This window comes from Henckelia pumila, chromosome 4, assembly GCF_033568475.1.
Source record: "Henckelia pumila isolate YLH828 chromosome 4, ASM3356847v2, whole genome shotgun sequence".
In the NCBI taxonomy this organism is placed as follows: domain Eukaryota; kingdom Viridiplantae; phylum Streptophyta; class Magnoliopsida; order Lamiales; family Gesneriaceae; genus Henckelia; species Henckelia pumila.
The window spans coordinates 7,136,039-7,150,598 of NC_133123.1; the positions used below are offsets into that span (position 1 = coordinate 7,136,039).

The following is a 14,560-nucleotide window of genomic DNA, read 5'->3' on the forward strand; positions in this document are numbered from 1 at the left end:
ATTTGATTATTAGATTATAATTTATTTAATTTAATTGATGTAAAATTATTAATTAATAAATAGTCAAACCAAATGATGCACGAGTACATCTCAAGTCTTGGACATCTTATTGCACGGGCACATCTCAAGTTAGACAGGCCAAACGAATAAGACAATGGCTAGCTAGCTAGGTGAGTTCTAGCTAAGTGGTTATCAAGAGGAGGTTTTGTTCAATTACTGCTTTAGTATTTTTAGCCAGGGACGTAACCAGAATTTTGCGGTGCGGGAAGCTAATTTTACACGAAAAAAATATGAATAAAACTCTTTAGGGTCAATATACATATTAGATTTATGTTAATATTTTATTATTCATATATCTTTCAACTTTTTATGATTTAAAAAAATTGAATATCAATCATGCTAGTAATGACACAAAATTTTAATATATTTCTATATTCAACAGTGATTGTATTTTAATAATTAATTATATTTTATAAAAAAATTTGAAAATTTGATTGTTAATGAATCAAAAAAATTTCTCTTTAAAATAAGTTGAATAATTGTTTTATATATTTATAAAGTATAATTTTTTAAATTTGATAATGTACATAATTATAGATTTACTTTGAATTTATGATGTTATTTTTTACTCAATAGCATATAATGTTCAATATATTGAATGTTCCATGAAATGGTCTATATAAACACAAAATTTAGAAGCCTAAATAACTTAAATAAAACTCACATATATCAATAAATAAAAAAATCCAATCAATTGCAAATAATAATTAATATATATAATTAACTCAATAAATGAGATAATTTCCAATTTGGTCCCTCATTTTAGACCTCATTCCTGATTTGATCCTCCGTTCTTACATCGACCCAATTTAGTCCCTCGATTTTCGTCGTTTTTCCGCAATTGGTCCATCCGTTTAATTAAACGTCAAAACTAACTGAATGACCTGCTAAGCTCATTCTAGCATTACTTTTGACTTCTTCAAACGGTTTTCATCAATTTATATTTTTCCTAAATGCTATAAATAAAAATATTTTATAAAAATTCAACACATACCATATTAATATTATTTTTTAAAATTTAAACACATAATAAAAAGTCTCGTTTATATGTAATTAAAATGTAAAAGTTTAATTGTAAAAATTTAAAGTATACTTAGTATAAATAAATAAATATTTGTTAACAAAAAACAAAATTTTACAAAATAAATATTAATGATGACAATATGTTTTAAATATACACTTTTTCAAATATAAAATAATTTCCGAATGAACTCATCTAGGTTTGTTAATATAATTGAAAGACCTTCATAAATTCAAACAAATTAGAATAAGTCAACAATTGATATAACAACTTTGTAATTAAAAAATAAAATTTATAATAACTAATATAAAAAATAATAAAAAGATATTTTTATTTATGTTAACCAATATTTTTATAAATATAAACGATCAAAAAAAATTCATTTAATGACTTTGCTTTTTTTATTTTCGTCTCCTTAATAGTTTTTTTTATGGGCATCAAAAACAAAATTTAAAATTAAAATTTATCAATTTTGAGAAACAAAATTCCACATTTATAATAAATAAATTATAAGTTTATAAAAATATTTTTGTGGAATTTTTTATCTCAAAATTGATAAATTTTAATTTAAATTTCGATTTTGATGTTCATTTAAAAAATTATTAAGGAGACGAAAATAAAAAAAAGTAGAGTCATTAAATGAAATTTTTTTATCCGTTATATTTATAAAAATATTGGTTAACATAAATACAAATATCTTTTTATTATTTTTTATTTTATTTATTATAAATTTTATTTTTTAATTACAAAGTTGTTATATTAGTTGTTGACTTATTTTAATTTGTTTGGATTTATGAAGGTTTTTCAATTATATTAACAACACTAGATGAGTTCATTCGGAAAATATTTTATGTTTGAAAAAAATGTATATTTAAAACATATTGTCATCATTAATATTTATTTTGTAAAATTTTGATTTTTGTTAACAAATATTTATTTATTTTTTCTAAGTATACTTTAAATTTTTAAAATTAACTTTCACATTTTAATTATATATAAACGAGACTTTTTATTATGTGCTTAAATTTTAAAAAATAATATTAATATGGTATGTGTTGAATTTTTATAAAATATTTTTATTTAGATAAACAATATTTTTATAAATATAACTAATAAAAAAATCATTTAGTCAAAAGTAATGCTAGAATGGGCTTAGCAGGTCATCCACGTTGGTTTTGATGTTTAATTGGACGGATGGACCGATTGCGAAAACACGACGAAAATCGAAGGACTAAATCGGGTCGATGTAATATATATATATACACTAACTATATGGGCTGTTCAGCCTAACCCCCCATATAGTTCCGTCCCTGTTTTTAGCATACTATCGATATAGTTGTATATATGACAGTTAAGATTCTATATTGGATGGGGATGATATAATCATTTATTATGTATTTGTTGTTTATTTGATGATTTTTTTAATTAAACGTTTTTATGTATGTAAATGAGTTAAATGATAACGGAGTGGGTATGATCGCTACAGTGTCAAATTAGTTATTCGAAATAGAAAATTTAAGGACGTAAAACTAAAAAAATAAAAATAAAAAAATGATGTGGATGAATTGCTTATATATTCAAAATAGAAAGTGACATTTACCTAAAAAAATAAAAAATAGAAAGGGACTTAATGACAACAAATATATAATTTGATGTAATCGGCATTGATTTAATTAGTGTTTTTGACTGAGGGGTAACACAAGGTTGATTTCAACCTTCATTTTAGACTTTAGGGTGGTGCTACAAATGTGAATCCAACATATTCATATTTATTTTGAATAGGTTGAAACGGTTAGACCGTAAGTCGGGACGATCCGATCCATATTATTAACGTGAAAATTAATATTTTTTACTCAAACCATCATATATTACACAAAATATATATGAACAAAAATCATATTTATTAGTGAAAAATAATGATTTGGATATAAAGTAATACTTTTCATGGGGCTAATTGCATCCACACCCCTTGTGAAAAGTCTAAAAGACATAAAACCCCCTAAGAAATATTAATAGGTTAATGCATCCCTCAGTTTTTTAAAATATAGCACATTTCACCCCTATGTTATACAAACTCAGGCACATTTATACCCTCTCATAGGGGTTTTTATGCTAATTTTTTTAAAACATAGGGTCTAACATGCTATTAATTTTACACATAGTGTTTTATGCCTTTTAGACTTTTCACAGGGGATGTGAATGTAATTAGCCCACTTTTCATGGGTGTTGGAAATCTGTATTGCAAAATTGAATTGAACAATAAAATTAGGGCTGATCAAAATTTTTCAATAACCGCCCGAACCGACCGCACCGCACCGCCTTGCAGCTTATATAGTTGCTTTAAATAATGTTATTAATGACACCTTAATATATAATATATTCTTTATTTCTAATTGCACTCCGTCACTTTCTTTCGCAACATTCTTTCAATATTTTCTTTTTTTTTTCTTTCTTATCACAACAAATATTCTTCGAAGTTATTTTATAATCATGACTAAAAATGAAACATAAAGGATTTTATTTATCTATTTTAACATTATTTTGATGCTTTATTTTTATGTTTTATATTTTTATCTAATTTTTGTTTGTATTATTTGTGGTTATGTTATCTTTAAATATGCTATTCATTATTTTTTATATTATTGTTTTAAATAATTTGAGAACTTTTTTTCATTCTACTTATCATTAAAAAAACCACAAACCGACCGCAACTCAAAACCGCTCAAAACTGCAAAACCAATTTTATATGCAAAACCGCAATTAAAAAAATAAAGTATAAACAAACCGCAAAGAGCAATTTGATTTAAACTTTTTTAAAAAAACCACAAAACCGGTGCACCTTGATCACCCCTACATAAAATGGTCTCACATAGAGGGGTTCATTGTAAGTTCGGTTGGGTTTGACTCGATTTTAAAAATATATAATTTGATAATTGAACAGTTTTACTTCGGTTGAGTTAATTTGGCTCGGTTTATTCGATTTCGACAATTATGTAAATTAGTAATCAAAATTTATTTTAAAATATAATATATTATCTTTTTAGTTAATTTTCATTACAAAACATTTAAATACAAAGTCATGATCATATTAATAAATTAAAACTTAACAAAATTTGTACTTAATTTACCAATAAGTTATAAAATATATAATCTATATAAAAATAAAAATATTAATCTAATAAAATTTCGTTTTTTTTTGTCGGTTCGTTTTAACATACATTATCTGAAATCAAACCATAAAAATTTCGTTTTAACATTAATATTTGTACTCAAAATATATAAAAAAAAAATCGATTTTGGTTCGATTTCTTACTTTTTCGGTTTGGATTTCCCTTTTTTAGTTTAAATAAATTTTTTTTATCATAGTTTAAATAAAAGTTTGAACATATGGGTCATGATTTTTTTCCTCTTACCCACATGTGAGAAGAAATCAATTGACCCGCATCCGCATGTACTAATAGGTAGATTTCAACCTAGCATATGAGTAATACCCTAATGATAGATCTAATGCTTCATGATTTGTCATGTCAACAATATATAATTAATTACGCATATGTGTAAAAATACGAACCGTTGGATGCATGATTAAGGTAGTGTTTGGAAGAGTTTTTAGGAAGTACTTTTCAGTTTTTTCTTAAGAAAAAAAAAAGCTGAGAAGTAAAAGTTCTCCTAAATATTACCTAATTCTATCAATAAATTTTGTTAAGAAAAAATTGAGAAGTAAAAGGTCTCCTAATTACCTAATTCTTTCAATACGCTAGAGCATTGAAATAAGAATGACTTCTGCTCAATTTACGAACGATATTCATATGCCCCAACTCCAAAAAATTGTTTTCGATTGGGGATACAATTGTTTCATTTTGTCGAAAATTGATCTTAAATTTAAGATATTGATATTTTAAAACTATTTATCAAAAATATCGTTTTTTTAGCCAACAAAAATACTTTCCGTTAAAAAATCGTTTTTTATCGCGCAAAAGTACTTTGGGAAAAAAATTATTTGAAAAATGACACTTATGTAGTGTTGGAAATGCTTTAACAACTGAACGAGCTTAATTCTATATAAAATTTTGATAAATTTTTAATCATTTTCAAATACTACCTTAATAATATACTATTTTAAAACAAATATTTATGTATAAATCAAATAGACTAATCCATGTCTTTATCGATTGCTCAGCCAACGATTTCGAATTGCCACCAATTGAATTCACATTCCAGTAACCAACCAAATTTATAGCTCTCATAAATCATAATCATTATTTTTCACGAAGAAACCTTCGTATTAAAATATTCAATTTATCAAATCTGGCCAGATTTTACCCAAGACACCGTTGAACTTGTAAGAACTAACTTTTGTAACCAAAAAAAAAAAACTGAATGAATATATATTTAAGAAAATCTTACTTAAAAAATAAAATTTCACACAATTGTTATAACGTGAATAATTAAATAAGAAACTGGTTCTATATGATAAATTTACTCGATACTTTCGAGATCAAAATAAAGTATTTTATTTATCATTCAACCAACACCACGAGTTGAGGTATTTTAGAGAAATTCATTCTAAATTTAGTAATGATTTTTTTGGAGGAACTATAAGTCAATATTCCATGGTTCTGTCCATACAAGGGGAATTAAAGAAATAATAATTGTAAGAATTTTTTGAAAATGAAAACATTTATATAAAGGACTAGTTTATTATATGCTGCCCACACACTGAATTAAAGTGCTAGTTTATTATAATTGAGTATTAGACCCAATACCATATATCAAACTTTGGACATTCATGTTGGTACAAGATTGACTAATCTTCTCTATATTTTATTCAACTAATTTTAGTCAGTTTGAAATATGATTTTAAAAATAAAACAAATTACGGTCAGTTTGAAATATGGTTTTAAAAATACAAAAAAATCAGGTCAGTTTGGAATATGATTCTAAAATACTCAAAAAAAAAAGAAAAAAAAGAAAAGACATCAACCGTCAGTTTGAAATATGTTTTTTAAAATACAAAAATTTTACGTTAATTTTAAATATGAGTTTGACTATGGATGATGATGGGTTTGGGTAGGATGCTATGTCATCCTCATTTTCAGTTATAGTATTCACGCCGTATTCATTTTCATCCCATCGGGTATTCAAAATTCATCATCATCATCATATTCGTTGGATGATCGAATATTCATATCCTATCCAAATACTTTATTATCACGTATAATTTTTTTTCTGAATTTTTATCGTTTCGATAAATTATGTTTATTTGTCAAATTTTTAGGAAACAATGAGAAAAATTAAAGATAAACAAATAAACAAATTAAAGATCATATAAGAAATAATAACATATTATAAACAATTTATTTCAATATTATTATCCCACAAAAATTACATTAACTTTATATTAATAATTTTTTTCGTTTCATCCAACTACCATCATTCAAAAAAAGTAAATTAGAATTAACATTTATTTAATATAAATAAATAAAAATGTATATGCATGTATATATATATACATACATATATTTAATCGGATATTTGAATCGGATATGAATAGGATGTACTGCATCCGCCTCCATTCACAAACCCAAAAACCATCATACTCAATTATCTATTTATTTAATCTGGTCCAAAAAATCACTACATAATCCATACTCTATTCTGGTCGGATATCGATTCTTTGCCTGATTCAGAAGAAATTGTCATTCTAAATTTGAATACAATGTTACAATATATATTTGTAAAATAAGCTGATATATATAAAATAAAAAATAATAATTGTTTCAAAAAAAAAATAATTTTAATATAAAAAATAATATTTTTTTAAAAGCCGAATCAAACATGAGATCAATCCCACCAAATGAACTTGGAATAAGATTTCACTAGAATTTTTGCATTAAAATACAAAAAGTTGAACCTGAAAATACCAAACAAAATCACATCCAGACAAACCTTTTTCGATACCATCGAAGAAAGGTCAAATATGAACAAACGAAACAAAAACAAATGAGACTGTATGTATAGGTGTATGTATATAGCAAGAGAGCTCGTCGCCTCTTTCACTGTCTTCTCTACACAGTTGGCGTGCTAATCTCCATACCAACACGTCACAAGCTTCGTGCTCTCCGCCGCCCCTCCTCTCTATTTCTACCCTTTCGCAGATTCATTCTTTGATCGCTGAAGAATGGCTTCGTTCGCTGCTGCTGCTCCTGTTTCATTTTCATCCGTTTCTTGCAGCTTGAAGAAGAATCAGGTACATTTTCTTTTGTGTTCTTTTGTTGGGTTTGATGTTATTTTTTTGGCTCGTTTCTTTTTTTAAGTTTTTTTTTTCGTGGGTTGAGAATCTGATCTTTCTGTTGTAAATTCTGTGTTGATTTTATTGTTGAAAAAAAGCGACCTTTTTTAACTGGGTCGTGAAATTCAAGCTTGCTAATTACAAACAGCGAGGAAATTTTTGATTTTGATTGTTTATTGATTATATGGTTTAAACTCTGAACATATCGTCATTTTGATGGCTGATATAGGCATATAAATATTCGCTGTAGAACTTCACGATCTACCATAATTACTCTGGATTTCGTTGTGGCTTGTTGATTTCCATTGGGAAGTCCAATTTTTGGTTTTTCTTTTCTTTTCTTTTTTTTTTTTTCAAGTTTTCGTTTAGAACTTGGGACTTAGCAGATATATTTCTTGAATATAGAAGACAATCAAATTCATTATGCAGGCAATAGGATTTTGGAGTCTCACCTCAAACAAAAAGAATCAAATTTGCATTTGCTACGAGCACATGCTTAAATGTGTGCTTGAGTTCATGATTCCTATTTCCTGATGTTGATTTCATTTTGATTGTAGCATGAGCTAAATAATCCTGTATTTTGTAATAAGGATTTTGTATACATGTAGAGTACATTTATGGAGATTCAATTCTGACCTTGGTACCATTTATTTGTATGATAATGCGTAAAGGGATGTAGCAGTTTTAGTTCTGTGGAGGTTGCCCGTGTCATTGGTTTGATTAATAATGCTGATAAATGTGAAAGAATTCAAATTTTATTGAATAATTTCAGTGCTGTCTTAATTGTCATTTTTATCACCTCCAATTTGATTAATTATGGATCTTAATTGCTTTCTTCTATACTCAGTACCATGTTTCCCCCGAGCTTAAATGTTTTTAGATCAAACAGGTTTCAAATTTGAGGAAGGCTTCACTTTCATTCCATGGGAAGGGCTTCCGATCGCTTACATCACACTCAGCCCCTCGTTTCCGAGTTACTAGTGCAGTATGTCTCGTCATATCCATAATCATTTGTTCTTCATTTGCTTAGCGTCTTGCTCTCATCGTCATGAAGTTTTTGCAATTTATTCTATGTTCACTTGTAAATGGTAATAGGTGGCAGTTTCATATTTATTATAAACGAACTTTTGTTGCTTCTCTGAAAAGTAGAAAAGATAGTGATGTTTCTGAAGTCCTGAAAGAAAGAGAGATAACTCTTTTGTGTAGGCCAAGCCTGAAACGGTGGACAAAGTGTGTGAAATTGTGAGGAAGCAACTTGCGCTTCCCGCTGATCGAGACGTCTTTGGAGAGTCAAAGTTTGCAGCACTTGGTGCCGATTCACTTGACACGGTAATGTAGAGTTATTGAAGTGTTGATATCGATCAAACATTGTGTTTCTTAACTATTGACAAAAGCGTAGCATTTCAACCACCGAAGGTATGTTGTCTGTCATTAATGTTTGTACTTAGGAGCCAGGAGCCTTAAAAACAGGAGGGAGGTCTAAATATACTTCATGGCTGGCATTTGTGGTTGCCAATCTTTTACCACTTAAAACCTGATAGTTTTTTTTTTGGTAATGATTGTATATTCATCATGCCATGTGAGACGATGCCATTGCGCGTGTAGGTTGAGATTGTGATGGGACTTGAAGAGGCGTTTGGGATCAGCGTCGAGGAAGAAAGCGCCCAGAGCATCGCCACGGTCCAAGAAGCGGCTGATATGATCGAGAGGCTCTTGGAGAAGTGAAGAGCTTGGGATTGAGTCTTGGCCTGTGGCCTCCATGAGAAAGCTCTTTAGGGCCGTATGTTTGAATGATTTCATGTTTATTGTTTGAGGGTGCTTGCCTTCTAGGCACTTTTTACTGTAACGAACCTTCATGTTTGTTCTGTTTTCCTTTTTTGTCTTGGACAGACTTGTGTCAAGTCTTTTATACAAAGAGAGAGTTTATTCCATCCGAATCCAATTAAATAATTCGAATCTAATATAAACATGAAATTGTGATAATTTAAAACCTAATATAATCTATATTATGCAATAAGATTCACTATGTTAATGCTTCTCAAATACAAAATTTTTTATTTATAACTTTTAAATAATTTTAGTGTCATTTGCATATGTTGCGTATTTATACCCTTGAAATATTTATTTAAACATGATAATTTTTTTATTTTTAGATTAATAATTTTTTTATTTAAAAGTGATAATCAACTAAAAAAAACTTTCTAAAATTTTATAGTTATAGATAAAATAATAACATTGATTTAAAAAGAAATACTATTTCATGAAAGTAAAATAAATTATTGATGAACTTATATGTAATGAGCATATAATTATAATTTTAAACTAGCAATCTAGCACTCGAAAATTCATTTGAACAAATAATTTATGTTACATGTAAAAATACAATAAAAAAAATTATATTTTTAAATTAAAAAAATAAAATTGAAAGACGATAGTTATTAGTAAATAATAAATTTATCGAAATATAAAAAAAATGATATTTTTGTTTATCTATTAATTTGAACACGGTGATTATTCTAAGAGATTCACGTATCATTGTATATATATATATATATATTACTATTTATTAAGTGTAGGCATATTAAAATAACTAACTTGGTAACATGGTTTATTTTTCAATATACCCAAAATACTCTTCTTTTCAATTTTTTGTTTTCTCCATGTTTTTTACTTACTCTCCCCACATATCCAATAACACTCTTTGCCAATTTCAATTCTTTTTTTTTTTTTCTTCTAAATAACCTAATCTGTTAAGCATCAAAATTCATATACATTGTAGTTATTATTTTACACACGCAAATACGTCTGCACCGTTGCTAGTATATAAAAAATTTTGATCTCATGCACCTTAGGGTGCAGAGAATCTGCGAGCGACCACTAGTGGGTTTTAGTGGTTGAAAAAAATTTAAAAACAAACCACTAAAACCCGGTACTCATACACAAATTTATTGCACTCTAGGGTGCAGGGGATCACTTCTGTATATATATATATATATATTGTTTTTTTTTCTTTTTCTTTTAAAAAAAATATTGTTTTTTATCTATATTATTGTTATATATAAAACTTGAGCACAATTTAATAACTACTTTTGGTATGTCAAAATGACACCAATTTTCTTTTTCATTTTAACCCTGTTCATTGAGAGTTCTCTACACAGTTTTTTTTTTTAAAACAAAGGGCAAAATAACAGTTTGACAAATTCCATAATTCTAAATTCATCTCATGTCTCTCTCACATGTCTCCCAAACGAACCTTCTTTCTCCCAAACCAAAAATAAAAAACAAATTTTATTAAAAAAAAATACGGTAAGATCATTGGTATAAAGAAAACACAATAGAGCAACCGAGATTTTCAGGTCCTCAAAATTTTTGCTATTTTTAAAAATAATTTTAATAAAAAATCCCATTGGTCAATAACTCAACAATTCTAGTAAAAATCAGCAGCCCATTGTCACTTTCTTTCATTTTGCGTGATTTCAACTGGAATCTTGATCCATTCACTCTTACTCAATCCTTCTCGATCCACTGCGAAAGGGGCGCTCTGAGGTAAACGAAATCATAGTAAAGATGAAATGGATCGAATCCGTTTGATTTCATTCCATCCGTCAATGAATTGATTTGATATTTTCTCTCTTTTTTTTTGGGTTGTTTGATTCTCCAACTGGGTTATATGTAATTGATTGCGTTATTCATTTTTTTAAAATGCTGTTTATAGTTCCTTGAAGCGATATTCAGTTCAGTTATGACCGACCCACCAGCGTCGATATTTTTTTTCGCTTGTTTGATGTTTGTCCTTTGTGTGAAATTTGTGTTCTTTTTTGCTTATTGACTGAGGTATATGAATTTGATGTTTCAGATCACAAATAGCCATGGTGAAGGCCGTCGTGGTTCTTAGCAGCGGCGAGGGTGTTAGTGGCACAGTCCACTTTTCACAAGAAGGAGATGGTAGTTTTCATTTCCATCAAATAACTTACTGAGTCAAATCTCTTGTTTAATGGTTTGTTTGTTTCATTCCCCAGGTCCAACAACAGTTACTGGAAATCTTTCTGGGCTTAAGCCTGGACTTCATGGATTTCATGTTCATGCTCTTGGTGACACCACGAATGGATGTTTGTCGACTGGTAATTTATCTGGCAATGTTTGCTATTGACTCTACTTTATTTGTGAAGAACTTGTGGATTGAATTGTTATCAATTCTTATTTAATCGTCCTACTTTTTATTTCAATTTGAAGGACCTCACTTCAATCCGGCTGGCAAAGAACATGGTGCTCCTGATGCAGAGGTTCGTCACGTTGGTGATCTTGGGAATGTCACCGTTGGAGAAGACGGTAAGTCTTATTGTATGTCCTACATACTTAGTGGGATTTCATCATGCTAACTACATTAGAAACACCGGATATTTTAATTCCCAAAATAGTCTTAACATCGATTAAAAGAGAATTGATATGAAGTGCTGATGTTGGGAACTCAATTTCTTTGGACATTCATATTCGCAAGTGCCACTCAACAAACAAGCAACATAATGAATTTTTGCTTTCTCACAAGTCCTAAGAGTTGAATCTAACTGACAATTTGATGATCTAAATACAGAACTCCTCTAAGTAGAAAGTCTTTTTTATTATTTTTTGGAAACATTCATTGAAAGTTTTTTTGATTATTAGTTAATGAGTTGAACTGCAAGTTCTTGTAACACGATTATTTACACACATGCAAATTGTTTGCTCTCGTTGGTAGTATTTGTTATATAACTTGCATACTATATCAGTCTTAGGCATGTGAATTAAAATATGTTGTTTTGTTTGTCAGAACTCGGAACTATCATGTAGAGGAGAACCATAGTTTCCTATCTCCGCTGTCAGTGTCAGCAAAACATATACGTCTCTAGAGATGTCTGCATATTTATGTTGCTGGATACTGTCATGTTTTGAAGGATAAAATATAGTGGCAGTAAACTTTTGGAAATAAACATGTGAAGTCATTTTCCCCACCCCTCTCCCCTTTTAGATTTCTTGGCAATGTTTCTCGACTTATTTCAATTTATCTGGATGTTTGAGAGTCGCACATCAATATATACCTAACATATATGCTCCTTTCACCTTCTAATGTTTCAGGCACTGCCTCTTTCACCATCATTGACAAACAGGTAGGCCTTCTTTGCTACCATTTCCCATAGATATATTGCTCTTTTCTAGCAATATTATTTTAATGACTTGTGAGTTATTGTGCAGATTCCACTTTCAGGACCACATTCCATTATTGGAAGAGCAGTAGTTGTCCATGCTGATCCTGATGATCTTGGCAAGGGTATGTGTCTAAAATTTCTTAAATTTTTTTTCTGCAGTAATGTTGGATGTTATAATTTGGAAAGTGTGAAAAATATTTTTGTCCTACCTCTCACTTGGGTGGACCAATTAAAGAAGAAATATTTGAACATACTTAAGTGCACATTCAACATGTTAATCAATAGCCGGGTATTCCCCTTGAAACCTTTCCAGCATCTTCTTTAAAGTTTTAGAACCGGCTGTAGTGCACAAATCAGATTATTCAAGGGAACGTTGCAAAACGTCAGAAGTCTCATCTACTTATCCTTTCCCTGTTATCTTTTAGTTCTTTGACTAGCATATGCGTGATTGTTATGAGTTCATGCATAGCATCATACTCTTAGATTTATTTATTTCTTGAAACATGAATTCCATTGTTGCTTCAGGTGGACATGAACTTAGCAAAAGCACTGGAAATGCTGGTGGAAGAGTTGCTTGTGGTAAGAAATTTACTTCTTGCATCGTTTTTGTGAGTTAATTACACTGGATTCCTGCCGAAAACACAAGAAATAGGAGTTCAGAGTTCCTATTGTTTATACGTTTATGTTACTACCTTGCAGGTGTCATTGGCCTCCAGGGCTGAATTCTTGACATATCCTTCCCCCGCGAGAGGTTTCACCACCGTTAACTACCTATATGGTACTCATTACTTACATGATGTTGTGTTGTCAAGTACACGTTTCTCATGTAATTTTAAAGTTTAACATTATATTTTCATATTTCATGGTGTAACCGAGTACTTTGTCCATCGAAGTTTTATTTATCCTGGACCCCTGGTTATGTCTTGTTCGGAATAAATAAGGTGGCTATAGTCTATGCTTGTAGTTCTGAAGTTTGCTCTATCACGGGGTTTGATGTGGTCATTAAAGACCAGGAGACAGGCAGTTCCAAGCTCTACGTGACTTAAAATTTATAAATCGGAGCTGCGATAAATTGGAAAAGCTTGTGCAGAACATAATCTTTTCATGGATAGAATAAACACTAAAGGAGAAACAGAACCCGACCCGTTATGACTTGATGAGATTGGGATGGGTAAATCACTAAATTGGTTCCAATAAACGTCAATGGGGTGTATTGATTGAAGAGAACTAGAGAAGTCTCCCTTCTCATGTACTGACGTGAAAATTTTATTTTCACCTTTCACTAGAGAATTTCAGAATATTTGCATGAAGTACTTGAAGGTAGAATAATAATTTATAATGTATCTAAAGAACGGGTTTTGTACATGTTACCCACATGGTACTATCATGTGGGCAACATGTAACGTGTGACCCATTGATTTTGACAATCAAAATCTGCCACGATACCCACAGGGTAGGGTAGCATCGACACTTCCCTAAAGAACGTCTATATGGTTAAAAAAAAAGAAAAAAGAACGTCTATATCTTATCGTACGTCAAATATATATATATATATATATATATATATATATATATAGAGTTTCTTTCAAGTGCCCACCTATCATGCTCACTACCATGCCCACCAATGATGTGACACTATTCTATTGGACCTACAATTTATCACATCCAATAGAATAGTGTCACATCATTGATGGACATGATAGGTGGACACTTGAAAGAAACTATATATATATATATATATATATATATATATATATATATAAAATTAATCATCATTTTATTGAGACGACGATGATAGTTTTTTTAAAAATTACCATTTTATGTTAATACGCTTATTCAAATGCATTTTCATGCACTTTATATGCCTCACAACAATGAGCAGGTGTATGAGACACGATCTCATTGATCTTTATCCATAAATGTGTCCGCTCTATCCATATTACAAAAAAAAATTTACTTTTGACATTTAAAAATAATATTTTTTCATAGATAAACCAAATAAGA

The 14,560-nt window shown here is 29.2% G+C and overlaps 2 protein-coding genes across 3 annotated transcripts; both read left to right on the forward strand.

Annotated features, from left to right (window-relative positions):
- The first annotated feature begins 7,041 nt into the window (after positions 1–7,041).
- Positions 7,042–9,304, forward strand: LOC140864425 (acyl carrier protein 1, chloroplastic-like). 2 transcript variants are annotated; one of them, XM_073268602.1, is made up of 4 exons: positions 7,042–7,331; positions 8,254–8,358; positions 8,580–8,702; positions 8,979–9,304. In XM_073268602.1, the coding sequence occupies exons 1-4, from the start codon at positions 7,263–7,265 to the stop codon at positions 9,096–9,098; spliced, it is 417 nt and encodes a 138-aa protein (XP_073124703.1). In that variant the 5' UTR covers positions 7,042–7,262; the 3' UTR covers positions 9,099–9,304. The 2 variants fall into 2 exon arrangements, with proteins under 2 accessions (XP_073124703.1, XP_073124704.1); XM_073268603.1 differs by having other exon boundaries at positions 7,046–7,331; positions 8,263–8,358.
- A 1,463-nt stretch (positions 9,305–10,767) lies between these two features.
- LOC140863662 (superoxide dismutase [Cu-Zn]) lies at positions 10,768–13,509 on the forward strand. The gene is made up of 8 exons (XM_073267252.1): positions 10,768–10,919; positions 11,230–11,318; positions 11,393–11,494; positions 11,607–11,702; positions 12,486–12,517; positions 12,603–12,678; positions 13,082–13,135; positions 13,256–13,509. The coding sequence occupies exons 2-8, from the start codon at positions 11,243–11,245 to the stop codon at positions 13,276–13,278; spliced, it is 459 nt and encodes a 152-aa protein (XP_073123353.1). The 5' UTR covers positions 10,768–10,919; positions 11,230–11,242; the 3' UTR covers positions 13,279–13,509.
- Positions 13,510–14,560: the final 1,051 nt, after the last annotated feature.